The 26,944-nt window shown below is 48.4% G+C and overlaps 1 protein-coding gene and 1 pseudogene across 4 annotated transcripts in view; one reads left to right on the forward strand and one right to left on the reverse strand.

Annotated features, from left to right (window-relative positions):
- MED27 (mediator complex subunit 27) overlaps window positions 1-26,944 on the forward strand; it is a 188,240-nt gene that overhangs the window by 44,786 nt on the left and 116,510 nt on the right. For all 4 annotated transcript variants that reach the window (XM_088793380.1, XM_088793381.1, XM_074331236.2 and 1 more), the window contains exon 3: window positions 18,889-19,019. In XM_088793380.1, the coding sequence (XP_088649506.1) occupies window positions 18,889-19,019 (131 nt within the window). The remainder of the gene's footprint in view (window positions 1-18,888; window positions 19,020-26,944) is intronic.
- Window positions 17,796-18,298, reverse strand: LOC109445991 (large ribosomal subunit protein uL11 pseudogene; annotated as a pseudogene).

A 26,944-nucleotide genomic window follows, 5' to 3' on the forward strand; every position in this document is an offset into this window, starting at 1 on the left:
CACTGGTGAGGAAGAAAACGTGGTCTTGCTACCAGTCAGGCTGTTGGAGACACCTATTTAATTTGTTGGAAAGGTGAATTCTCAAAGCAGGGAGGCTTTTGAAATGCTTACTCACATGCAGACAGTTTATCACAGACTAGAAAGAAGGCCTGGGCACTGCCCAGGAGGAGAATGGCCAAACTGTCAGGCTTGGGGAGCGGGGATAGGAGAGGCCAAGAGAAGCTGCGTGAAAAAGAGCCGTCGCCTAGAGCAAGTGGACCCCGGAAAATTGACCCCAGCCATCCTACCGATGAGCTCTGCCCCCTGAGACCTGTCAGCCCTCATAAGTGATGGTCTGCACTCGATAACTTGTCCTGCACAAAATCTTACTTGCCTGCTTAGGTGAAAATGAAAAAAGCGTCATGTCTTTATCTTATCACTTAGGTCATTAAAAAAAAAAGTGAGAACGAGAAAAGAGACAGTTCTTTGGCAGAGCAGAAGCAGCGTAACTATTTTCAACCTCTGTGTTTTAAAACACTGGTTACTTGGGTTCAGCTCTTTCAGAGAGAAGGAGAAGAATCAAACGTGGGGGCTTGGTGGGTGGTTTTGCCAAATTACAGAGCAAAGTTGAATTCAGAGTGCCACATCCTTTCTTTTCAAAAAGTTCACTTTCTTGGTGAACACCGAACGAGAACCTATAAAAAGAAGCTTAAAAAAACCATGACTTTATTTCATAAGGCATAGATCGTCTGTCACTCCCTCGCTTGTCTCCAGAATTTTCCCATTGTTTTTCAGTTTCTCAGGCTGGTTGCCATTATGTTCTTTGTGTTGACTTGAAGGCAGGGTGGGTCCTTGGGGCTGGGGGCTGATGGCGGCGCCCTGCTGCCCAGCCCAGTCTCCTTGGGCATGCAGCTGGCAGCAGCTGGGTTCTGCCCCCCGCCCACTGCATCCACCCTCTGAGGGCAGCGCTCACCAGTGGAAAAAGCTTTCCGCACCTCATTATTTCTACAACCTGAGTGAATTTGCAGATTAATTGATGTGTGGGAGGGAAGGCGTCTGCTATTGTAAAAACCTTTAGCTGTCACAGTAAAACCTGAAATAAAATGAAGTGTTACTATAGTAAACTAATAGTCCCCAGGTGATGACACACATTTGTAGTGTGCTGGGGGTTATGTTTTCGGAATCGGCTTAACTTTGAGGCTCTGTTTTCTTTTCCAATATAATTTTAACTTTTATCAAAGGAATACAAAAAGGCAAATAAGTAATCCTACAAGATTTACAGCAAAAGCATTAGTCCTTTGTTTTTGTTCCACATGCCACTCCCTGGAGGGAACTCCTTTCAATTCTTTTAGCTATTTCTTTGGACACTTGCCTACGTTTTTCTGAATAACTTGTTTAGACTGCTGTTTTAGGTGTTACTCTGTTGACCCCCACGTGGAAGGTTTCGCTCTCATATCCCACTTTCTCCCCATCGATCTGCTTTAGTTGATACCCGGATTTTATATTATTAGGAGTAGAACGTGTTCACAGCTGAGCCGCGTGGGTACTGTGGTTGCCATTCCTTCTTGTGAAGGCTGGGGGTGGGGAGCTGTCTCACCGGTCACAGTGCGGACTTGTCCCCCGTTCTCATTGTCCCTGAGCCTTGAGCCTCTAGGTCAACCTCTCCAGACGACGTACCTCCCGGCTTCAGGGTGTTGAGAAAAGGCTGGTGGTTACCCAGCTGTTTATTCTCTCCCCCAGCTGGCCTTCCACCACACTGAGTGCCTCTGCTCCCTAGGTCTTGGGGAATTTGCAGTCCAGTTCGGCTTGCTCTTTAGTGACTTCTTACCCTCCCCAGCCTCCCCTCTGTGCAGGGTACTTCCCTCTCTGCTACGGGAGTTCTGGTCCCTCTGCTTCCTGCCTTCTAAAATTACGTTGACCTCGCTTTCTGCTGTCGTCGCCTCTCCTTGATCCTTGTGGGCTTAACCCTGGGCTTATTCATGTGCTGTCATGTCAGTGGTTTGGGAGCAGTGAGGGTGAACATGACTAGTCACTCTACCATGTGTGACAGGAAGACCTCTGACTCCTGTTTTGAATACAGTCGCTTTCCTTTTCTCATAGGTTTGTAGCATCTTAACTTTGTATTAGGAAAAGCACATTTTGATGTAATGCGCTTACCTTTTCCGTGAACGGTCTCCTTTTCGCTCATGAGTCTAAGAACTTTGTGCAGGCATGTGTACCTGGCAGATTTGAAATAGAGTTGTGTGTCTCTGGGTCCCTAGTTTGCTTTCTAAGAAGATCCTCTGATGCTAACATTTCATTATGTAGCAGGAGGGACAGATAATGAAAGCGAGTTCATGAGAAGAAAACACTGACCCTTTCCCCCTCTTTTACCTCCAAGCTGGTTTAAAACCTCTTTCTCAGTGGAGCTCACGTACTAGTTTGGCTGTCAGCAGTTAGCTTTTCTGGAGTGCAGAACTGATGGCACGAGTACCTGGTGGGTGACGGCAGTGTTAGCAGCTGAGCTTTACAAAGAAGCAGCGACTGCAGCAGAATTAGACCGACTGCCCTTGTGCTGGGACGGGCGAGCCAGGCAGCGCTCCAGGGAGGGGGTGGAGGGATGCACCTGGTGCCAGCAGATAGCCCTGCTTCTGGGGGCAGAGGGGGAGCACATCGCCTGTCACCCACGTCCCGAGCACATGCACAGTGTCATGGAGTGGATGTTTGTGACCGCCCAGGACCCATGCTGAAGTCCTAACCTCAGTGACTGTTAGGGGGTGGGGCCTTTGGGAGGTGCTTGGGTTGGATCAGGTCAGGAGGATGGAGCATGTGCGATGGGGTTTGCGTCCTGAGAAGAGGAGGAGAGAGCGCAGGCCTTCCTCTCTGGGGGCACACAGTGACTGGGTGTGTGCACAGTGGGATGGCGGCCACATGCCGGCCGGGTGGGGACCCTCGCCTAGAGCTCCCCCACAAGTGTGGGAAACAAGTGGCTGTTGGTTAAGCCACCAGTCTGCGGTCTTGTTCCAGCCACCTGCGAAGCCTTCTCCTGTCCTTGAAAACCAGGACAGAAGTCACCGATTGAAGTCCAGGAGGTCCTCAGATAACGTCGTTTCACTCCGTGTCATTTTGTGAAGTTGATGAGATGCCGTGGGAACGTCCCTCTTGTATCCGTTATCCCAGAGCAAAGTGACTTCGTTGCACGGTTTGCTTCACGTCGCGGAGCCTGTTGACGTTCAGTGAAGACTTACTATATTCTCTGCCTTTGGGGGATCCTTGCACTTTCTGGGCGGGAAATGCAGCCCCTTTGAGCCCACCTTTCTTGACCTCTGTGCCACCTAGCAGCCGTTCCCACATCGGGGCCCGGGTACCTTGATCTTCGCCTTTGGACCAGGCCTTTGTGTTTTTTCCAAGAGCAGTGCGAGCTGCAGCTCACAAGCCTGTGTCATACTTTATGAAAACATCGTTTCCCCTCCTTGTTCCCAGCTTTCTGTGCTTAATCATAGAAAGGCAGCTTGCTCAAATGTACATTATTCCTGTTTGAAAAACTCTGTTGGCTTGCCTTCCTTCCCACCCCCTCCAGATCTTGTAACTGCTTCACTGAGGCTGTTCTCACGAAATATCATAACATGCTCATTGCAGAGTTATTTGTAAACCTAATTAACTCTCTGACAGTGTTTGAGTTAATGTTCTCCCTCTAATTTCAGCCTCTCTGGTCATGGTTTTCCATACGCTGGCCTGTGTCTGTTAAAGACTTGGTAAATAGTTTTGAAATGCCAGTTGGTGATATATGGGCTTCTTTAACATTTCTTTGATTTATGTGCGGTGCTGTGGAAAACGGCAAAGAAAGCAAATTATATGGCAAAAAATGTTGCCAATCTTCACATTTTTTTTACTCTTAGTTTTAAAAAGTACACTTATCCATCAAAGCTGATGGATTTTCATTTTTATAAAGATTGAAAATTTAACTATTTGAAGACTCTTGCAATGCATGTTCCGTATCTGCTTAATCAAGTGTGGTTTAGCGCCAGATTGGGGATCAGAATTCTAAACGCTCTTCCAGTCTCTGTTACTTGTCCCTATCCTGCTCTCTCCACCGCTCTTCCACAACATATGCACTAAGCAGCCAGATTTTTTACAGGATCAGGAAAGATGGAAGCCCTGCGTGCTGGAAGCAGATCGCACACGCGTCGTGTTTGACCCTGAACTTGGTGGTGGGCCGACAAGAGCTCATTGCGACTCGTCTGAGGTTTCCCTCTAGCGGATTCCTGGTGGGTTCCAGGTAGAGTCCGACTTCTTGAATCAGTCAGTGAGTCAGCAGATGTTTTGGAGAATGTACTAGGATTGCATTCAAATTTTAGTGTGTCTAAGAGCTGCCTGAAGTGCGTCTTATAACGTTAATGCCTGAGCTCATCTGTAGAGTTTCTGACCCAGCAGATGTGAGGTGGGGCCCTGTAACCTGAACTCCTGGCAAACACTATATGGAGACTCTGGTAGAGATGGTGTCCAGCTGTGTTGGAAAATGCCTGGAAGGCTGTCGTGCCCTTGGCTTGTGCCACCCCCTGCTCTGTACCCGGCTGTCCCCTGAATAAAGCCCATGAAGGAGTGAAAAATCCATACCACCTGGAAGGACTGTGGACCTGTAATTCATGTGGGCCGGGTGTATGGGTCCGGCCTTGCACAGTGCCTGCAGGCCTCTTCTGAGTGTTTGCTTATTTATTCATTCATTCAGCAAGTCTTTATTGAGCTATATATAACTGTGCCAAGCTCTGTTCTAGGTGTCGGAATCACAGTAGTGACTAAGATAGCTAAGTCTGTTCTGATGGAGCTTGTTATAGTCATGTGTGTGTGTGTGTGTGTGTGTGTGTGTGCGTGCGCGCTGAGGGGGGGAGTGAGTATACCCTAAACAAAGAAGCAAACAGTATGTATGAAGTGCCTGGTCTGGGCTTCTTTGCCACTCTGATTAAGATAAACACCACGGAGAGCTGGACAGTACCTGGAGGCTCCTGTCCGTTAGGGGTCAGAGAAGGCTTTCTGAGAAGGGAAAGTTCAAGTTGAGACCTGCGTGATACGAATCGGGCACGCAAAGGTCAGGGTGAAGACTGTTCACGGCTAGTGAAAGGGGCCCTAAGACAGGCGTGCATTTGGGTGTGGTGGAAAGCACGCTGGAGAGGAAGCCGGCCAGCGTGCCTGGGGGAGTGAGTTGAGGGCAGAGTGGTGGCTTTGCAGGGAGGTGGGAGAGGCAGCAGGGCCCGCACCCGTGGGTTTTCACTCTCTGGGCTCCGTGACTGTGGGCTGGCTGTGGCTGCCCGTTCAGGCCTGGGTGTCCAAGGGAGGGCTGCTGGCAGTGTGAGGCGAAGGCTGGCAGTGTGAGGTGCTGGCCAGCAGTGTGAGGTGAAGGCGGGCAGTGTGAGGTGCTGGCCAGCAGTGTGAGGTGAAGGCGGGCAGTGTGTGGTGCTGGCCAGCAGTGTGAGGTGAAGGCGGGCAGTGTGAGGTGCTGGCCGGCAGTGTAAGGCGCCGGCGGGCAGTGTGAGGTGCTGGCTGCAGTGTGAGGCGAAGTCCGGCAGTGTGAGGTTCTGGTGGGCAGTGTGAGGTGCTGGCCGGCAGTGTGAGGTGCCAGCGGGCAGTGTGAGGTGAAGGCTGGCAGTGTGAGGTGCCAGCGGGCAGTGTGAGGCGCTGGCTGCAGTGTGAGGCGAAGGCCGGCAGTGTGAGGCGAAGGCTGGCAGTGTGAGGTGCTGGCTGCAGTGTGAGGTGTTGGCCGGCAGTGTGAGGCGCCGGCGGGCAGTGTGAGGTGCTGGCTGCAGTGTGAGGCGAAGGCCGGCAGTGTGAGGTGCTGGCCTGCGTGGCCTTTCTCCCCAGGGCCCCGCTCTCTGTCGCAGGTTCACAGCTCCTTATCCAAAGCTTTTGGGTCTGAGTGTGTTGTGAATTTGAGAATATTTTGGGTTATTGAAAGGTAGTAGGGTCCATTTACCACATAGTGCATGTGTGGGTCTGGGCAGTACCCTGTCATCAAACACTGGGGAGCAAAATGTTAGACGGTGCACGCTGAGTGAGATCATTTCAGATTTAAATAGGCTCACATCAGCTCACGTCAGATTTTGCTGCCACAGGAGTTTTGGCACCACATTGATGAGGAGCTTTGACTTTCAGGACTTTTTCTGCAGTGTTGTATGTGTTGGGGTAACAAGTCCTCTGTACTGGCAGATTCTTGCCCCATCCTCCGTTCCTTGGGTGTGAGACGCCAGAAGGCACTAAGTGGGTGACAAGGTGTGTGCCTGTGGATTCGCACACTCACAGCAGCAGGCGGAGGCCTGGGGACGGGAAGGTGCGAGAGCCATTGGTGGCGTAGACGACGGAGAGGCAGCCAGTGGGCCGCGGGCCAGAAGCCAGAACCAGCTGCGCAGGGAGAGCGGCCGGTGCATGTGGGGCTGTTTGCCCAGCGGCCGCCAGCCGGTCCCGTTTCCCGGGAGGCCTGGTTGTGGACGCGCCTCCACTTCCCGCCGCCGCCCAGCAAAGCTTTATTAGTAATAACTGAATATGACTGCACGTTGCCGCGTCACAAGGCCTAGCCAGGAGCTGGGGGGCAGTGGACCCCATCATCCCCCTCTTCCCAGGGACCTCATGCCCGGTGGTGATTCCGCCTCCAAATTCCTCCCACACTCGGACGTTTAGTTAGGTTTCATTTGCTGAAAAAAGACGTGCCGAGAACATACTAAGTTCTGGAGAGGCTGGGTGTGTCGTGGTTACAGAGCAGGGACCCTGGAACCAGACCATGCAGAGTCCAATCCAGACCTTGTCACCTGCTGGCTCTGTGACCTTGGGCAAGCCACTTACCACCTGTGCCTCCAGTTCATCATCTGTCAAGTGGTGGTTGTGTAGACTCATGAAGTAAATGAATCACAGTAACGCCTACTTCACGGTGAGTCCGCACTGGCTGACACTGGTGCTGTTTTGTTGTTAGGCCAAGCACTGTCAGGACCCTGGGGGTGCAGCAGCGAAGACGAGGGCGGTCTGCTCGGCGGCTTATGCTCGAGGCAGGTCTGGACCTTCTTTCTAAAAGCAGAGGACATTCCTTTGTATATTCATCCATGTCTAGCTCTGTAATGTGCATCCATCAAGCCAGCCCACCCTCAGCAGATAGGTGCTGAATCTCCATGTCGGCGCCTCTGCCACACCTGTGGGGCGTGTACAATTGTGTGAGGCAGTTCTGACTCTCTGGGGCATGCGGTTCAGAATAAGAGTGAAGGTAGGTACACAGAAAAGCATGTTACCGTGTACTGTGGCCAGCCCTGTGAGAGCTGGTTCAGAAAGGCTTCCGGGCGGGCTTGAACAAGCTGCAGCTTTTCTCAGCTCCTTACATGCCGGATACGTAAGGGGGAAGGTAGCCTATTTGAGTATTGTGGACAAAGAGGAAACCTTGGATGTGGCACCAGTTGCCTGTTCTTATTTTCCTACACCTGGTCCCAGAGGCCACTTCCTACGTCTGGGATGGTCCACTGGCTGGAGCGGTTCGTGACAGCTGTGCCGTTAATATTCCTTCTCTGACCTTCCTAGCTGGCTGCTGCTCATCCCCATTTTGCTTGCTTGGCTTGTTCTTCACAGCAGAATTGGGCAAGTTTGAGTAGGGTTGCAAAGCATCATGGGAGTAAGTAACTTACACGTCAGAGCTGGGACCCAACTCTTTCAATCCAGCCATCCCTGTACACTCCCCTTCCTCACATCCAGTTCATCCAGAAACAGGCCTGTTTTTCACTGGTCCCTCTCCACTAAGAGTTTTTCTTTGTTTCTTGGTCTGTCAGAAGCAAGGCCTTCCAGTTATTGGCTCAGTCTAATTGTTAATGGCTCAAGAACCTCAGTCTTTTAATAATAAGCATTGTTAACATTTATTGGGTGTGTATTTCCTGCCCGCCCCCTTGCTCAGCACTTCCTGTCCTTACTCCTCACCAACTCCAGGCACCTGAGGGGGGTTTTGCTCAGTGAAATCCCAGATCGCCTTGCGAGTAGTCAGGTAATATTGAGAAGCAGTATTAGTCTCAGTAAGAGAAGAGAACTGAGGCTCCAGAGAGTTGAGTAAGTCACCCAAGGTTACCCACTCGGTTAAGTAGCGGCCCTGTGATTTAGATCCAGAATCCAGACAGCGGACTGCGTCCGTGCATTCCTAATGAGATTTAGATGAGTAGAAATCACGCCTGCATCATGCTGATCTGTAGAAAATTCATTCTGATCTGTTGTTCATTTGAAACCAAAAACATACCCACTGTTGTTAGTGTGTATGACTTTGGTTCTTTTTTCCTTACAAAAGAAAAAACGTAGCCCCATATTTATTGCAGGGAAATCACACCGCGTAGGCTGATGCCTGCTTTGCCTTCTCATACGTCCTGTGTAGACAACCACAGTCAGACCTTAAAGCAACAGTAAACCTTCTCCAATCCTACAAAGACGGAAGCATGTCCTCTGGGGGTCTGCAGAGAGACTTTGATGTCCCAGAGCTGAGGACCCGGTTAGCTGCGTGAGAAAGACTCCACAACTAGATTGTTCAGTGCATCAGGGTTGAGGCGACGTCTTCGGCATTGGGCTGTGTGTAGACTAAGAAGAACAGCCTCCGCAGCCTAGGAGAAGAGCCTCCCGCCCATCCTCTGGGCTGCCTTTCATTTCGGAGCTTACAGCGTCTCCACAGGCTCACAGAGTTGTCCTCGGTTTTGCTGACAGTTCCTCAGCCGGCCAGGAGGCATCACCCGAGTGAGGGATTCGCTTCCTCGGCTTCCTGGTACAGGAGAATCGAGCTTGTTTCCTCCTCAACACGGCTACTCGTGCAGAACAGCCTGGTGGCTCCTTTTCCCGTTACACTCACCACGTTGTTGTCTGACATGTCGAAGGTGACAGTATTTGATTAAAAATGAGAATTCTAGTCAGTTTTGTGAAAAGGCAGTCATTGCTGGCATGGTGAGAGGGACAGTCCCGTCTGATGTTCACAGGAACTGCTCTGTGTGTTTGCCGTGTGCTGGCGCGGCGCTGGCGGCTTTTGCACATATCGCATCACTGCGTTCCTGCAACTCTCTTCTGTTTCTCCATCTGGAAAAGGAAGCCGACGATACCGTGGAGTTAGGAGTTTGAAAGCCTGCCTTAGGGAGTGTGCTCACTCAACAGGAAAATAACTGGGTCCTGATGACATAAACGTTTTTTGTTTTTCATATTGGGCTGCTGAAAAGCCCACTCCAGAGGAGAGACGATCCATCCAGCAGTGCCCAGAATAACTCGTGCTTGACCGAGCGGGGCTGGAACCCAGGGCTGCCTGACTACGAAGCTCGGGCTCCTGCCCACCAGGCTGCACTGCCTGCAGAGCTTTAACCTTTGCTGCTTGGTGACAGAGTGCAAAGGACAGGAGTTGCCACTCGGACCCGTTGCCCACTAGTGGTTCTAAGCCACCAGGCTTCATTCCTCCTGTTGTTGAAGGGAAAAGGCAGTTGTTAAAAATGATCAATGAGAAATGTGGCTCCCGAGCAGCCGGATGGCTCCGTTGGTTAGAGCTCGAGCTCTGAACAACAGGGTTGCTGGTTTGATTCCCACGTGGGATGGTGGGCTGAGCCCCCACAACTAAAGATTGAAAACGGCGACTGGACTTAGTGCTGAGCTGCGCCCTCCACAACTAGATTGAAGGACAGTGACTTGGAGCTGATGGGCCCTGGAGAAACACATTGTCCCCCAATGTTCCCCAATAAAATTTATGAAAAAGAAAAATCAAAAGGCCTAAAGGAAAAGTGTCTAGCTCCCTAAATGTATTTCTCCCATTTCCTGATTTTTCTCCCATTTCCTGATTCCTGTTCTTCCAGGCTTCCAAACTAAGCCGCTGTTCCTTGCTTCCACTCCTGTTATTTTCAGTTTGTCTGACATCACAGTTACATGTCTTTTACAGTCAGCGATCACGTGGCTCCCTCTTCCCCCTCCTCTTCCTTCTGAGTTTTCCCTGTGCTACCTTTCCTTCTTTCCGGCCTCTCCCTACCTCGTATCTCAAGTAAGCAGGGGTGGAAGGAAGGCGAAGCACGTCCCTGATTTGCAGGCAGTTGCCTCCCTAGTTGACAGCTGGCTTACGGAAGGAGCAGAGGCAGCTGATGAGAGCTGCTTCTGATGGTGGTGGCAAAGTGGTGCTTAAAGCAGAAATCGTCATTGTGTGACGTTGGAAGAAAGAAGAGTTCAACTCTTCAACTAAATGTAAACTGACTAGGAGGCACGTAGGAATCATTTTTACTACCTGTGAAAGAAGCTGATAGTAACCTAATCATAATTTTATATTTATCAGACTGGTAATTTAAAGAAATCATTTTTATTGGTTTCTTGACTGCATTCTTTTCACTGATAATGAGACAGATGACTAATGCTTGGCATTTAGTGCCTAGATTTGAGATATAGAAGCATCCAGTGGTTTGCATTTTACTCATTTCTCTCTTGAAAAACCTCTGTTTTCTTTTTTGGGGAAAAATATCCAGGGAGACACACACACACACACACAGCATAGATATTGTATGGGAATATTCAGTTCTTTCGCCATGCCTCTCCTGTGCATGTTTGAGCAGAATAACAAATAAATATTGTATGTCAATAAACATTTGGTATGTGTTAGGCCCTAGCGTTGCAGTAGGTTTCCGCTGATAGCAGACATCGGGCATCAGAGACCCCTTTCCCCAGCCCCTCACCAACTGCCTTAATTAAAGACTTGTGGTGACTAGTAAAATGTTTGCATTTCATAAGTATATTTACATTTTACCAGTGTTGAGTTTTTTTTTTACTAGAAAGTCATGTTCAGACTGTGTTTTCATAGAGAAATATTAATGACATTATAGAATTCCAATGTTAGAAGGGGCCTTAGATGTAATTCTAGCCTCACTTTTTGAACGGTTGATCCAGGCCTTAAGAAGACCTGTAGAACCTAGTGTCGGGCATTTCTGGTGGAAGTCTGACAGTAACTCTAGGATGTGTCGTTCTTCCCTGTGACTTCTGCCTGCTCAGTAACATTGTGTTTGTTGGGAATAGTATCCTGTGTACATGGACGATTATTCTGAAGCTTAGTTGGAGACAAGAACACAACGGACGTGGACTTCTTCCTCTAATAGCGAGGGGAACAAGATTGCCACCACACGCCCCGCTTCAGAGGCCATGTTCTCACTCATTGGCGCCATCCTCTGAGAAACTGGAGCATGCTCTCATTGGTGCATGGTCAGATTTTGCCGTGATCGTATTTGTATTTCCTGTTGCACCTTCTTAAGTGGCCAGGTGATCCTCCCCCGTGGTCTTTCCTTGTGACTAGGGCATGTGGGGCAGATAGGTTGAGAGCCTGGTGCGAACGCGAGGTGGTTCCAGGAGACAGGCAAACACCCGTGCTGGGGTCCCCCTTTCGGGCTTTTCTCTTAATGTTTGCTTCTGTCTTATTTCTCTCTCTTACAAATAGTCGCTGTGAAGGTCATTGCCTCCATTTTTAGCCACAGTCACAGTTTGCTGTGTTCGTGAATCTGTTCAGAGAGCTGAGTGATATCTCTTCTAGCTGATTGGCATCTTTGAAGTGTGGTGACATGTTACAGCTGTCGTGTGAGTAGGAGCCGGGTGGAGGAAGGCCTATTAATAAAGGTGTGAGTTCTGGGCTGTCCCAGGCGAACCGTTCCCAAAGACCCCACCCGTTACAGATCTTTCAGAAAGCAGAAGATTGCCGTCCATCCTCTATTTACTTCTTTGACAGTTTGTGAAGTTCGGACATTTGAGGATCTCTGTGTAGGCAAAAGAAACCTAAATGGCATTAACATGGAAATGGTGCTACAGTTGAGCAGGACGCGTGGCCGATTCCGTGTCCTGCTTTCAGAGTAATTGAAAGGCCTGAAATCCAGCTTCCCAGTGGGGAACAAATAGGCAAATAAATTGGAGGCTTCCTTCTTATGGTTTATTGATGTTGTTTTGACCAAGTAAAAAGATCATTTACCCATAGAAGCTCAGTCTGAGGTGGTTTTTATTTTCTTTCTTCTTTCTTTTTTACTATTGGCTATTTGAAAGAAGCGTTAGGAGATAAAAGGCGAAAAGAAGCTGATACCATTGTCTAATATTCAGATAAAACCCAAAGCACAACAATTAGATTTGTGGTACTTTTCTGTAGCTGTTTTGCTTGGCACAGATAACACCAGGCCGGCCGGCTTGTTTCTCTCCTTAGAGCCGTGTTCAAAAGAAGGACCAGCGCTTTGTCGTAACACTTGGTTCTTTCTCATTAGCTGGAAAACAAAACATATTTCAGTAATGAAGGGGCAAAGGTCTCCGCAGCTCAGGCTGGTGATGAAGTGTTCTGGGTTTGCACACGTCTTGTTCTAGTTGAAAGTGTAATAGTTTAGGGGAAATACGAGTGTGTGGGGCTCTCAGACCAGCCCCTCACCCCCACAACGCCACGTGCGCACGTCCTGGCCCGTGGGGTGCGGGTTGGTCCCGCTGTCACGTGCCCTCTGGTTGGGCTGAGAGCTTTGGCATGTTCTGTTGCACCTTGGAGGGATTTTCAACGCACTCGAGTCAACAGCTCTGGCTGTTTTGGTCGGTGATCGGAGAGGGCGTGAGGCCACGTGGGTAACGTCCTTTCTCGTTACTAACACAATGTGTTACACAGATTCTCAGCGAGAATCTCTAAGTAGAAACGGATTGTACACGTGGCTTCTCGGGACAGTGGAGAAGGTCTGAGACCCCCTTAGGCAGCGGCGTAACTGCCTCATCTTAGAGCAACATCAGAGCTGCTGGAAGGGTGACTGTGTTACTGCTGAGCCCAGAAGTTAGGTTTTCTGGCATGTTGAGATTTCAAGGGTATCTTGACTTACTTTTTAACCTTGAATGATATTAAAACCTGAAAATGGTAAGATTTAAAACTTCCCGAAACTCCCCACGTTAGCCGTGACGAGTCAGGAAGGGAAAACACATGACATCTCCGTGCTTGAAGAGGTCAGAGTGAAGGGAGCGAACGGGCGGTGCAGCAAGCAGATTGCTCCCAAGCGCGGGCCGGTTCCGTCCCAGACGATCCGTTGTTTCCTTGCTGAAGCAGAGGTGACAAATGCTAGCTCCTCTGCTTAGGACAGGCAGCACACTTGCTCCCACAGGAAACAGATCGTAAGGTGAACCCTGAAAGGCCTGCGCCCTCTAACCAGGTGTGACCTTGGGCCAGCCACCTCTTCGAAGGCTGGTGTCTCCTCTAGTATAAAACGGGAACGGGGTGGGGTGGCCTCTCCAAGGCCTTCCTCTGACATGAAATTCTCTGATTTGAATAATCCGCGTGCAGTCTCTATGGATGCCTTTTCCTGAGCTCAAGCCTGGATAGGGGTTCAGACCTACACACCTCATGGGGCCGTTAGAATAAGAGGAGAGGATTCCTTCTCGGCTCTGTCATGAGTGAGTGAACACCTGCAAAGCAGCGTGTTTGCTTTTCTAAGAGACCAGCCTGGAGAGGACTTGTGATGGAGCCATTGTGTACCCTGGACTGGCCGCAGCAGTGTCACTCACCTGCCATTCCGTGGGTCAGTTGACAGATTCATTAGCGTCGCCTGTAGGCAGTGCCCTGTGCTGGACATTGTAGAGAATACAGAGCAATCAATGACAAGGTCTGTGCCCTCCACATCCGTCTCCCTCGGTGGCCAGCCTCACGCCTGCACCAGAAACAACACGAGGCTGCTGCCTTCCCTGGGTGACAGGTCCCCCTGCAGACAGGAGCTCGGTGCGTGGAGAAGGAGATGGCCGGCCTCCTAGCCCCTGGAGCCCTTCCTTGCCTCCCGTGGGCCCTCTGGCCTAAGCCTAAGCCGGCCAGGATTTGTTACAACTTAGTTCTGCCTCGTTCTTCATCCAGAGGGTTTACGTGCTAGAAGCATCAGTGTGTCTTACTAGTGTTCCTTACCAACTTCTATGTAATTTTACTTACAGTGATTTTTTTTTAAAAAGTGAGCCATGCCCTAAGGGTAAGAGGCAGCCCCCACCCCAACCCAGAAGCCTTTGGTGAATCCTTAAGAAGGAAGTACTGACTTTCATAGGGGCAGGAATCAAACCTTGATTGATCTGCTTATAAGTTTTGAGATTTTTGAATGTCACGTTTTCTTAGGGAGGGATTCCAGCCAGATGGCACGGGTGGGACAGTGTCACGTAGGAATAGCTGCTGTACCGTGGACCCTCGGGAGGTCCCAGCATGCACTGCAGCTTTCAAGTACTGGGCCTAATGAATGCCACTGGCTTAATTAGTACATTGAATGTGATCAGTGTGATGAATATCCTTCTGTGTTCTTGCACTTCTGTCCATGGCAAACCGTATCCTTCCTCTATTCTGGAGCAGGTAGGAAGGGGCATTTAGAATCACGTGTGGAAGATTTGAGGGGCGGGGCGAATCGTTGCTCACCTGATTTTCTGAACCCAAGATTTCAGTCAGAAACGTTGTATTTGAATCTTGTTTTTTGTAATTTCCTTTCATATCATTTCCTTCCAGTATATGTTATTTGTAATTTGAAGCATATTAAAGCCAGTTGAATTTGAGTCTTAAGTTTGGACTTCTTTAAAGAACAGATTTGTGAAGACCCAGGCTGCCCAGGGGAAAAGGGTTTGTTAACTGACCGTGTGAAGTCGTAGGGACATTACTTCAGCACTTCATGGTTTGGCAAGCAGAGGCCTCTGGCTTTGGAGCCAGGTGGGTCCTTGGAGAGAACACGACAGAGGGGTGAGTGTGAGATCACACTGAGCCCAGGAGCACGTTTCCAAAGTGTCATTTCTCATTCGAGAGGCTCTTAGCCTGGCCATCAGAGAGTACCAGCACCCCCCCACCCCCGACAGCTCTTGGCACTTTCGCATGTTTTAATATTACTGGAACAGCATTACTTTGAAAATAGTACCTCAAAGTTTTCCCAATTCTAAACGCTGTTTTCCTCAGATCATTATGAGTTGTTGAGATTTTCCCATGTATAGAGGTAACAGGTAGACATGATTGATTAGAGAGGGCTTTAGGTTGCAAACTGACAGAAAAGTCCTAGGTCGGTCATAGGAAATAGAAGGTGGATATTAACAGCAAAATTGGAACTGAGAGGACTGTCCTGAAAACCCAGAGAACACTGCCACTGCGGCGTGGCAGCTCACCACTTAACAAAGACCCCCGTACCGCGACCCGCCACATAAAAGCCCCCTTTCCCCACCGCTGTAAGATGTGGGAGTGAAAAGACTAGGTTGTTTGATTTCTCTCCGTCTTTCATTTTATTCTTGCTGGTTAGTGGAAAACTGATCTTGGGGAGAAAAATCACGTTAGAACTTTGATAAGTTGCTTTTTGAAATAGAGCTGTTTCCATGCCACAGACATTGGGAGCAGAGTGTGTTTATTGAAATACATTTTTACAGAAAACATTATGGAGCCTGCAGTTGAAAACTTACGGCAGTATCTTTGGGAGTGCTGTTATGTTCTTCCTGTTCATTTGTGGGCTGGCTCTGGACGCCCTTCTGCTGCTGGAGAACCATTGGCTGAGCGGCTGTTTTCCAAGATCTAAACTGTTTCATGGAATGGAGTGTTTGGTGCTTAAATAATGTATAAATCCAGTCGGACAGGAGCTGCCTGTCAGTTTTATTAACTTTGACCTTTTCTCCCATTATAAAGACGGTTCGGTAAATATTTAATGGGCCCCGTATAGATCTTGACAGTCGGGGCAGTGTTCCTGGAAACTGGGATAAGTATATATGATTAACAAATGTCACTTAATCACTGTGAGTCAGCTTTCAAGGGCAGGTTTTGTTTTTTGGGCAGAGGGGTCCTTCCATCTACGTGCGCTCTCAAGGGTGCAGTGTACATCAAGACTGTCCAAGATGGTAGAGGCTTTAAAGGAACCCCATTAAAAGACGGGTAGCAGATAGCGTGCATTTTGGCTGTTTTGTGTTTCTTTTGCTTGTTTGTTTGAACAAATGATCAAAATGATGCCAGGTGGGCAAAATCAGCCTGCCACTCTGCATAGTTAGCAGGACGCTTCCACTCAGAGAGTCAGCAGGGCCGGAATGGCTGAGCTTGCATGGACCCTAATAAGATACAAAGAAGAGGAGAGCCAAATGGAGAGCTGATGCCTTGAGCCAGGAGGGGACCCCTGCCAAGCTGTCTTTCCCTTTGATTCCATAAAGCCCCGTGCATATTGCTCTCATTGCAAATTCTGGTGGGGAAGATCGAAACCCAAGGAGCTGACATTTTGAAACATTGTCTTTCAAACTTGTACTGTCCCTTGCTCCCATTGATTTCCCATTGAAGAAATCTGTAGCAGAAAAACAAATTTGAACAAAATTCATTGGTCTAAGATGAATTGTTAAAGCCACATTATGCCCCCCCTTCTCCACCGTGAGAGGAGCTCCATTTTTATTTTGAATGTGATACATCTTTGTCTTGTGTTGTGCAGCCATAGGGCCCCACAGCAAATCGACCACGTAAGTCAAGAAGCTGTTACAAAGCAATACGGAGGCTCCTCCAAACACAGACATGTCAGTCTTACTGGGTCACTGGGTATCTTCATTTTGGTAGCCGCTTTCAAGAAGCAGATCATTTCACTGGGTTTTGTTTTCTTTCACTCCCTGTTTGTGTGCAGCCCAGTGGCTTTAGTGAGTCCATGTGTTTTTCAGAACGTTATTACCCTTTGCATCCAGGGCCCAACCCCTTTTAAATGGTGGTCACCAGTTTCATTACCATGAGCCGTAATGTAGCTGACTCTGCAAAGGAAATCTATCCTTTAAAGAGCATTTGAAAAGAAATTGATTCAGAGCCTCAGAATGAATTACTTTTGTATGTTCAGTTAATTCTAAATAAATGTTTGAAAGACCTTGCTTCATTTGAGAAGGGAGGGAGAAGCATACTGGATGTTATAAATGGTCTCAATCCAAATTCTTAGCTTGGCGTTTTCACATTTGAATGTTTTATTTACATCTGCTCAAAACTGGAATCCCTTTCAAGGATAATTTTATTATCGTGCGATTCATGACAACTCTTAGGATCTAAAAAACAAAAGTATGGGATTAAAAAGGAAGGTAGGGATCAGTGTCCCGTGTCAGATTGAGTGTAAGCTTCGTTCGGCAATGAGCGAGAAGAGGTGTATTTTAAATCCAACGATCCTGCTGGTAGGAGTTGGGGCTGGGGATTGTCTGCGTGGGACACAAGGCAGCGTTCTGCAGTGATGGAAAATTTCTGTATCTTGATGCAGGTTTACAGGCATGTGTACGTCATCAAAGCTCGTCAGGCCGTACACTTCAAATGTGTGCGTTTTATTCCATGTAAATTATAAACAATAAGGTGGAATTTTTAAAAGGTCCTGTTTGGTTTAGAATTAGGTAATTCGGTAATTCAATTTCTCTTTTCCAATGAAAAATTGAGGTCTAGAGAAGTAAGATAACGTGTCCTAAGTCACCTCGGAGCTCAGCAGTTCGTCCAGAACAGAGCCAAGGAGGCTGGCCCTGAGCCCATGAAAAGTGTGCTGTTTCCTCCCCACTGCTGCATTCCAGCTACACGTACGGGAGGGAAATTACCTTCGCCATCCCTGTCTCTTCAATGGGCCCGTATCCATTTGTATACATTGTTGTAAAATACATTATTCTGATGAATAAGCGAGCTTATTCTTACGCTGGACACTTGTATCTTAACCGTTGAAAACAGGCCCAATGCTTCTGAACGCTGTGGTATGTTTGCGAGTGTTTATGATAAACCTTGCTAGGCTCTTGTTTTACTGCAGCAGGATGAGAGTAGCAAGAGTTCCCAGAACGAATTTATCTTTAAGGAAACCCTCTGGATCTTTTTTTTTTTTTTTTGATTGTCAAATGATCTTCAATTGAAATAGTTTCCTTTAATCCTTAACTAGCTGGCATCCCACGGCACCACGGTTGATGTCACCTATGAGGTCATGAGGGTGGTGGCCAACCGCATTGCAGCCCACAGTCCGGGCAGCGCCCAAGATCTCTTTAATGGTTCCAGAGAGTTCTCTAGGTACCGATCGGCGCCACATCTCTCAGGCAATGTTGACAATCTCATCAAAAGGGATATTCCCCCTGTGCTTACTGTTGTTTTGCTTCTTTCTGTCTCCTGGTGGTTCTCTGAGGGCTTTGATGATCAGGGTGGAGGCAGAAGGTACCACCTCAGTCTGGGCCTGTCTGTTCTGAGTGGTCAGTTTCACTGTCATCCTCAGACCCTTCCAATCACTGGTGCTTTAGTGATGTCATCACCCACCTTTTTTGGAGACAGACCCAGGGGCCCATCTTGGGGGGCCAGGGCAGACGTGGCACTGACTTCCCCACCGGTGCACCTCAGGCATCCGACTTGGATCTCCTTGGGGTCAGACTTCACAGGCATGGTGGAGGTGGCTGGTGTTGGATAGACTCACATTCGGGACGACTGAGGAAAGTTGCACCGTGGCCGCCTCCATGCGGAAAACCAAATGCCTCTGGATCTTCTTATAAAAAATGGCATAGGCTTTAAAACCATTTACATAAAACATGTATGAATAGTGGTGAAAAATAAAGAAGAAAATAAAAATTACTCAAATTCCATTGCTTAGAAATACGCTGTCAGCATTTTAGAAAACATCTTTTTAAGTGTTTCCGTGTTTATGATGGGACCTGTTTTTTTCCTTTTCAACAAAATGATGTCAAATTCTTTCTATGTTTTAAACAATTTCCTAGTCATTGTTGGGTATTTACAGTGTTCCCTGTTCTTCATCATTGTGTAATGCTGTGATGAACAATCGTATTCATGTTTCTTTTCCTGTTTTTCTGTTTAGCTCCTTATGAATACGTTCCTTGAAGCAAATTGTTAGCAGCAGTATTTGAAATGATTTACAATATTCTAAAGGGGTAGATGTAGCAAGTATTGATAGTTGAACACGCTTGCGCTGCTTTCTCCAAACATTACTGTTCTTCCCTTGGTTTTGTTTCTCCCTGCAGTTGCAGTACCACGCGGGTCTGGCCTCTGGCCTTTTGAATCAACAGTCGTTGAAACGTTCTGCTAACCAGATGGGAGTGTCCGCTAAACGGAGACCAAAGGCGCAGCCCACCACCCTCGTGTTACCACCTCAGTGAGTAGCGGCTTTGAACAAGGCCTTCTGTCTTGGCCAACTCAGCTTTGTGCTTGTTTTTGGCTAATGGAAAGTTATTTTTGCCAAGTGGTTTCTTTCTTTAAAAACGGTATCTGTTAAGATTAGAATCCAGGCACGTGGGTACCGTATTTTGCGTAGATCTTCAATGAAGCAGTTATAGTGCACTTCACGATGTACGTATTCTATGTGTGACTTTCACGGAGGATTTTAAGGTCCCTCATAGCTTATTCTTTGTTTCCTTGTCACATCCTCATAGTAGGCAGAGGGTAAGTGCAGTTGTCCTTATTTTACAAATTGGGCAGCTGAGGAGCATATTATAATAAGCTGCAGGCCACCTGAGAATCTGATAGGCTGGCCTTCGAATCTCTGCTGGCTCGCTTTGGATCATTTTTTTCACACGTGTATGCCTCCGTGGAGCTCCCCCTGGATCGAGCCGTGGGGCCATCACTTTCCCAGCCCCGTAGTTTTCCGCCTCGCGTTCCCAGTGTGTCTGTGTGCTGCCTCCTCCCCACGTTTAACACTATTCTGCTTCTTTGAACGATTAATTTTACCTGCGCTTGAACTTCCTATAAATGGAATCACACAATATGTAATCTTGTGTATCAGCTTTTTTTTCATTCAACATAATCTGTTAGATTCATCCAGGTTGTTTGTTCTTTTTTGTTGCTGCATAGTATTCCTTCTAAAATGTCACAATCGATTCGTTTACCTGTTGGGTTATCTTGTATGAGAAGCCGTAGATGAGGACCAAGGCTGACTCAGTGGTGTGGAGTCAGAGCTGTGAACGCGGCCGTCTTTGCTGATAGCTTTCCTCTCAGCGTGCACCCTCCCCTGAGAGGGCAGGACTCCCAAAAGGCGTGACTTGGACATGACACATATTCCCTAGCCTGTCCCGCCCTCCTTTTATACCCTCTTTCATTTACATCCTCAGTTACAAACTACATTTTAAAATTTCCAGTCCAAAGGAGTGTTTGTAGATGAGACTCAGTTGTTTGTCTTCATTGGTTTTTCTGTTTGATTAGGAAATATATATTGTACGTGCTGTCGGCCAGGCACTGTCCTAGGCTTTGGGGATAGAAGCCTGAGCACGGCAGACGGGGTCCCATCTTCCTGAGCCTCTTGTGGACTGGGGAAAAGACCCCAAAAAGCAGCTCTAAACAAATTAATCAGTACAATAATACAATAATTGCTGGTTATAATTAGTGCTTAGGAAGGGAACACATTGGGTGGGAAGGAGTGTGAGTGGGGGAAACTGTAATCTGGTGTCTACGAAGGCCTCTCCAACGAGATGACCTGCGGTGGAAACTTGGAGGATGAGGAGGAGAAGGCCGGTGAGGAGCTGGGGTCTTTCTCCCATTGGGGGACACTCGTAGACCGCTGTGTCTGTGATCTTCAGCTTTTGTTCACAGTTAACATTTGCGTCTGGGATAGAATGAAGACAACCAACCAGCCTCCAACAAGTTATCTCCTGTCTGCTGTATGCACCGGTGCCGGATTTTTCAGAGACTGCAGCGACAGTTTCTTTGAATGATGCAAGACGATTTGATCTTCACGATTTGGTAGAAAACTTCTTTAGGAACATTTCTCTGTCTGTTTCTCATGTGTGGGAGTGGGGATTCTGCACATCTCAACTTTCAGCTCTCAGAAGTCCAGTGGGCCTTGTAACTTGTCATTTTCCCTGCGTGGATTGTCTACTGGGGCAAGATGTTTGGCGAGAAGTGAAAGACTTTGTAATGGTCTCATAAGACCAGAGCCAAAAAGTGTTTGCTGCTAACTCTCTCTTGACAAAAGTCAGTTCTTAGTCCATCTGTTCACCATTTGTTAATTTGCATTGGCTTGAAACCTGTTTACAGGTGACATGCTATTATGAGGACACTTAGAAACTATTTTAAGCACCGAGGCAATCAACAGACTCTGTTCTCATGCCAAAAAAAAAGAAAAAAAAGAGGTGCTTGCAACTGTCATTATAAATTTATAATAAATCACTCAAAATACTTCATTTCAAAGAGAAGAGTGGTTAACGACGTGTCCTAAGAATACAACGTTGAAATGATTTCCTATACTTAGTAGCCTGTTTCCTGTGAAAATTGACTGTTGCCTTTTCACGTCTTTGAGCTTTTGGGGCTTACATTATCCTGGAATCCCTTAATAGAACTGGTCAGTAGGCAGGATCTATATTTAAAGGTCATTCAGTCCACTTTTATTGAGCACCTACTGTGGGCCACTTATTGTATTAGATGTCAGGAATAGAAACACCAATAAGACATAGCTGCTGGCTTAATTGGATTGTAAAAAGTTTTAATTAAAAAATAGGAAAGTAGTAATATATAGATATTGTAGAGTTTGGGGAAAAAAGATAACAAAAATGAAAAATTAATAATAGTGTCACCCTGAGAAAGTTATTGATGAATATTGTTCTACACTTTTTTCTATACACATATAACATAATTTTTCAAAACAAAAGACAACCTCCAAAAAAGATTGTATTATCATATTGTTCTGTATCGCATCTCAACATTTACTGAATGTAATTGTTAGATTTTAAGGTAGTGTAATTTGATCTATGGAATGTTTAAATTTGCATGTTAATCAGCCATGTTATGGTTGTATTCTATCGAGCATTAATTATAAAATTGTTATTATAAGCGTGGCATTACCATAAAATAACGTTGTCATTAGGAAAATCCCTTGAACTCCCTTATAAAACAACACCCAAATCCTCCAAGGTTACTACATTATCTATTGCTGTATAACAAATTGCCCCCAAATTTCTTGGTATCGTAACAGGAAACAGAATCTCTCACCTTTTCTGTGCCTCAGGAATCTGCGAGTGGCTCCCCTGGGTGGTTCTGGCTCAGAGCTCTCATAAGATTGCAGTCAGATGTCAGCCAGGACTGCGGTCATCTGAAGGTTGGACTGGGGTTCAAAGGTCGCTCCCAAGGTGGCTCACTCACTTGGCGGGCAAGCTGGTGCTTTTGACAGGAGACCTCACTTCCTCTCGACGCAGGCCTCTCCACAGGGTGCTTGAGTATGGTCATGACTTGCAGGTGACTTCTTCCAGAACAAGGAATCTAAGAGAATGAGAAGCTAGGGGAATGAGAGTCAGTGGACTTCCCTTTGATGACGTAGCCTCAGAAGACGCACAGCGTCACTTCCACCCCCTTCAGTGAGGAGAGGCATTGCACAGAGGCAGGAGGGGCTGAGCCTAGAAACCTCATCCCGTTACCTGGGCAGCAGACACTTATCCCGGGCCGTCTAGTGGTGGGTTCTGTGTACTGTGCTGGGGATTTGAAGAGGAATGAGATATGATTGTGGTTTTTAGGAAGCTCCCAGTAGAATCAGAGGGAATCAGAGTAAAGTGGGCCAAGTCCTAGTGACATGAGCCTGCCGTGCCCGAGAAAGCCGTGACGGTCCTGAGAGATCCATGTAGGGAGGTCCAGCTGAACCCCTGCCAGCTCTGAAGGATGGAGGCGCTACTCAGAGAGCTAGATGCTTGCTTGCATGGGCGTACAGGACTGTAAGGAAAGGTTTTATTTCTAAACTGGAGGAGGCCAGTGAAGTACCAGCGGCCGGGCCCCTCACTCGCCCTCCTCTGGGACTCTGTGCGTTGGTTAATGTCGTGACGATGGGTTCCTGCACTGGCTTATGGCAGCACCTGGATGCAGGAAACAAACCCCTGGCTCTGCCTACTAGGCCACAGGCACAGCAAGGATGCAGGCCGTTTGCACAGCGCTGGTTTCCAAATGCAGTTGGCTTCAGCAGTCTCCGAAGTTCCCGTAGGATTAGTGATTTGAGGGATTAGCGATTCATATCTGTCATCCCCCCAAAGAAGCTTGTAGCAAGACAAAGGTGTTGTGCGCGCTGGAAGATCTTCGAGCACATGTTAGCTTTCAGGGGGCACTCACCAAGCAGCCTCGCTCCCGTCAGCCCCGAGTGTGCCCATTAAGTTGTCTTTTGCAGAAGGGACGCTGTCGTTTTCAGAGAGGAGCTGTGTGCCTGCTGCTGGGTAAGCACGGTGGGCTTTGGATCCTGGTAGGTTGTGCTCAGTCTGGAAAATGACTGTCTGGTGTGATGGATCTGTAAGTTCATACTGAGATAGCTTTGTATTTACATGTCAGAGGAGCCATGTTTACTTGTGTTCCCTTTGACAGCTGTCTCGGCGTTATGATGCATTGTCTCGTGTCCTGTGTTACCATGGATGCTGGTCTAATCAGTATGGCCGAGCCGAATGTCCCAGGACTCCTGGGGTTCAGAGGCTCTGCCTGATGGAATGCTGGCCATCAGCGGTAGCAGAGTGAAGGCTCGTCTGTGTTCTTATTCTGCACACGTAGATCTCATTTATGTTTGAGGGAATAAAAAGACATTGTTTTACAGAAAGGTTAGTTTTTAAGAATATTACCTTCATCTCCTGGAAGTTGTGGAGACAGGCAGTTGCTTTTGTTCCCGTTATCTTTTGTGAAAAGTGCCTGCCTGCTAAATGGAGGGTATGTGTCCTTCCCTAGGCTACCTTCTCTCTAGTCACCCGGGTGTGCTGTGCATGTCCCTGGCCGAGAGCAGCCCCCCACTGCCCCCTAGGTCTGGCCCGCTCTCACCAGCCCGAGCTGCGTCTCCATTGGTCTCTCTCCTGCACCGTCAGTACTCCCCTTTCTCCTGGATCATTCCTGGTGGTATGCAGACATGTTTACCCCAAAGCATCTCCTGTAAGAACGCCCAGATCATAATGCCACTTCTCCTTCCAGCTCCCACCCTCTCCGTCCTCTTTACAGAAGAACCCCTGAAAGAGTCACCTGTACTGGGCGTCAGTTTCTCAACCACCCCAGGCAGCCGCTGTCTGGTTTCCAGCCCTATAGCCTGGTTTGGTCCCTTCTAGAAGTTTGCACACATGGTGTCATGCAGATCAGTATTTTCTCTCTGATTTCTTTGCTTGGCATGATGTTTTCGAGGTTCGTCTGTGTCGTCTGTGTTGTTTATTCACTGAAGTTTTCCTTGGTGGTGTTTGGAGCCCACTGCTGGCATGTCCTCAGCAGTTCTCATCTGTTTCAATACTGTAACCCCTCGGAGGCCACAGGGCGTCTTCAGTTCCTGCTCCTGTTCTCGGATGACCTACCCCGGGTTCAAGTAACGACAACAGCGCAGCTGCCACATACCGGGACAGGTGTGCTGGAAAGGAATGCCAGCGATTCAGGAGGTGACGGAAAATGACATGCACGCACCCTGGGGGTTCCAGGGTTTGAACTTCAGCTTGCCTTCAGAATGGCTACTCATGGGGCTCTGGGGTTTACCCGGAAGAGGCTCGTTTCCTGCCACCACCTTGCAAACTGACCCGCAAGGAGACCGTCGACTTGATATTTCACGCGGTGCTCACACAGATGGTTGGATTCCTTCCAAGACGTGTGGCCAAAGCTGCTTCTGTTCTGGAAAGGCAGAGGCTCACGTTGTCTTCTGCTTAATGTGAAACCAACAGGAATCACGGGGAGCAAAGCAGTGACCTAAGTGTCCTCGGAGATGGTGATGAAGGAGGCCGGCCTTATGGTGACCACTGATGGTTAAACGAGCGGGCAGATGTTTGGCGGCTGCAGTGCTCTCAACCCGGAGCCACTTCCGGAGCTTCCTGGCCGTTGTCGGTGTCCCTTTTCTGTTGCTTTGTTACGACCGTTCTTCCTCAGCCACACAGAGGTGAAACTGCAGGTTGCTGTAGTTGCTGCGCCGTTAGAAAACTGCCACAGATGTCATTTGAGTGGTGACTGAGCGTGCTTCCTTGCGGGGACCCTGTTTTCTTCCTGATCATTGGGCTCTGTTTTGCTTCCTCAGGATCTTGCTATTTGGTTGAGGGCGGAATTTGTTGCATGTTGATAAGTTGATATTAAATTCAACTTACATGGTGATTGAGCCTTGAACAAGAATAGTTGGCATCTCTCTTCACTGTGCTCGAGTCTGCTTCTGAGCAAACCAGCAGTGATCGGCCACGAGTGGGGAGCCAGCGGGTTCACTGCTGTGAGCCTTTGCGCTCCAGGGCCCCGTTTCCTGAGTCTCCTGTTCCCGAGATGCTTAGGGCCCTGGCGGATTTGCCCCGAGCTCGGGCTGGGAGCAGAGCAAGTGTATTGCCTGTTCCATCTGTCCCTGAAAGGAAACAGACAGTTCTGCAGCTGTAAGTTTCCCAAGTCTTAGGAAAAGTCATCAAAACTTGAGAAGTTCACTAACTCCTTCTTTCCCTACTGGCAAGTATTAAGTAACAATATTCATTAAATACCATGGAGAGACTCTGTAATAAAGAAATAATCCTTGGCCTTGGTGGCTGTAACTCTCCAGAAGAGTTGAAATTGAGAATATAATTAAAGATTAAAACATTGTTTGCATTCTAGAACATGGAGAAATCTTTCTCTCCATTGTGGGACCATATTAATAAGGAAGAGATCAGTTTCCAATAACCAACACTACGGAAGCTCAGTTATTAACATCAGGCATGTGTAAGCCGTCTGGCTCAGTACTTCTTTGTCTTTTTCCTACAAGACTGGAGCTGTCTCCACTCCAGGAATGGTGAGGGATACCAGGCTTCCTTCAAAAAATGTATCCAAGTTTGTTCAGTGTCCTCAGTTTGCCAGGGAACGTTCACATAGCAGGACTTACCTCTATCCGGGTCTTTAATCCTATAATTCATTGGATTCTGGTCCATGGGATTGTTTCCCATCTATTTGTTTCAGGCCGTTTTCTGTGCAGGGTTAAAGGTTGGTAGGGACGGGTATCCCGAGCTCTGTGAAGGTTTTATCATTGTGACTAGGAAAGGGGAGAGGACGCTATAAACTGTTGTCAGGTCATCGGGACAGTGGCAGGAAGAAACCCTTGGTGGTCAGATAGGTGGCATCTGGGACTCCCTGACGCCAGCCTGCAGTGTCTGCCTGCGAGTGGGGACAGGGAGGGCCCCGGGCCTGCCAGTCGGCTTGGAGAAGTTTAGCTGCACAAGCAGTTCATTTTCTCCCTCTGCTTTGGTTGCTGTTCACATTTGTTTGTTTTCCATTTGCCTTGAACTAGGATCAGAGGGCATTTTGAGGCCACGGCCAGAATAACCCTCCTCACGAGTGCGGTCTGCTCTCTTGCCTGTTCTGCCTGCTTTTTGAAAGTTTCTCATTCCAGGGCCCGAGAAGGCACCATAGCTCTTGAGATGTCCTTTTTAATGTGCATGTGCTCATGCTTTTGGCAGGTGGAGAAGGAAAGTGTCTCTCTCAGCCTGTGTATTTGGCTGGGGAGGGAAGAATGTGGTGAGGTGACAGGACAGGAAGACGCCTGCAGCTCACAACTCCCGTGAGGCTTTCGTTCGTTCTGTCATTTCTTCCACGGCCTTTGCCACTGTCTGCCTTGTTCTGGGTGGACGGGAAACTCGCTGGGGACCGGGGCTCTCTGTGTCCTTTGCCGCCTAGCATTGGCGCAGGCCCTGGTGGCTGGATGCATGAGCCCTGAGGCTGGCCCTCCATGCTGCGCAGGCGCATGTCCGGCTGAGGAGGTGGGCGGCATCCTTCTGTAGGATGTTCTGGGCCTGCGCGTGTCCGCTCATGGCTCTTAGTGAGCAGGGAGTGTAGGTGCTGGGTGTCTAAATGCCTGGGAACTGGGTGCCATTCAGACAGAGAAATGCCTGTAGCTGAGGATGTGGAGTTGTAGTTGGTCTGGCCCTATTGTTGGGGGTTGGGGGTCTGGTCCTGTCCTGCTGCGGGGGATGGGGGTCTGGTCCTGTCCTCCTGTGGGGGGGAGGATGGGGGTCTCGTCCGGCCCTGCTGCGGGGGGATGGGTAGGATTGGACACGGAGGCTCAGGCAGCCAGCAGGGCCCGGAAACCAGGCAGGGGCCTTGCTACCACAGGGAGCAGCGGGCCTGGGGGCTCATGAGCAGGGCTGACGTGTGGCAAGTGGTATA

This window comes from Rhinolophus sinicus, chromosome 16 (assembly GCF_057876585.1).
Source record: "Rhinolophus sinicus isolate RSI-liver-muscle chromosome 16, RSI-T2T, whole genome shotgun sequence".
NCBI lineage: Eukaryota > Metazoa > Chordata > Mammalia > Chiroptera > Rhinolophidae > Rhinolophus > Rhinolophus sinicus.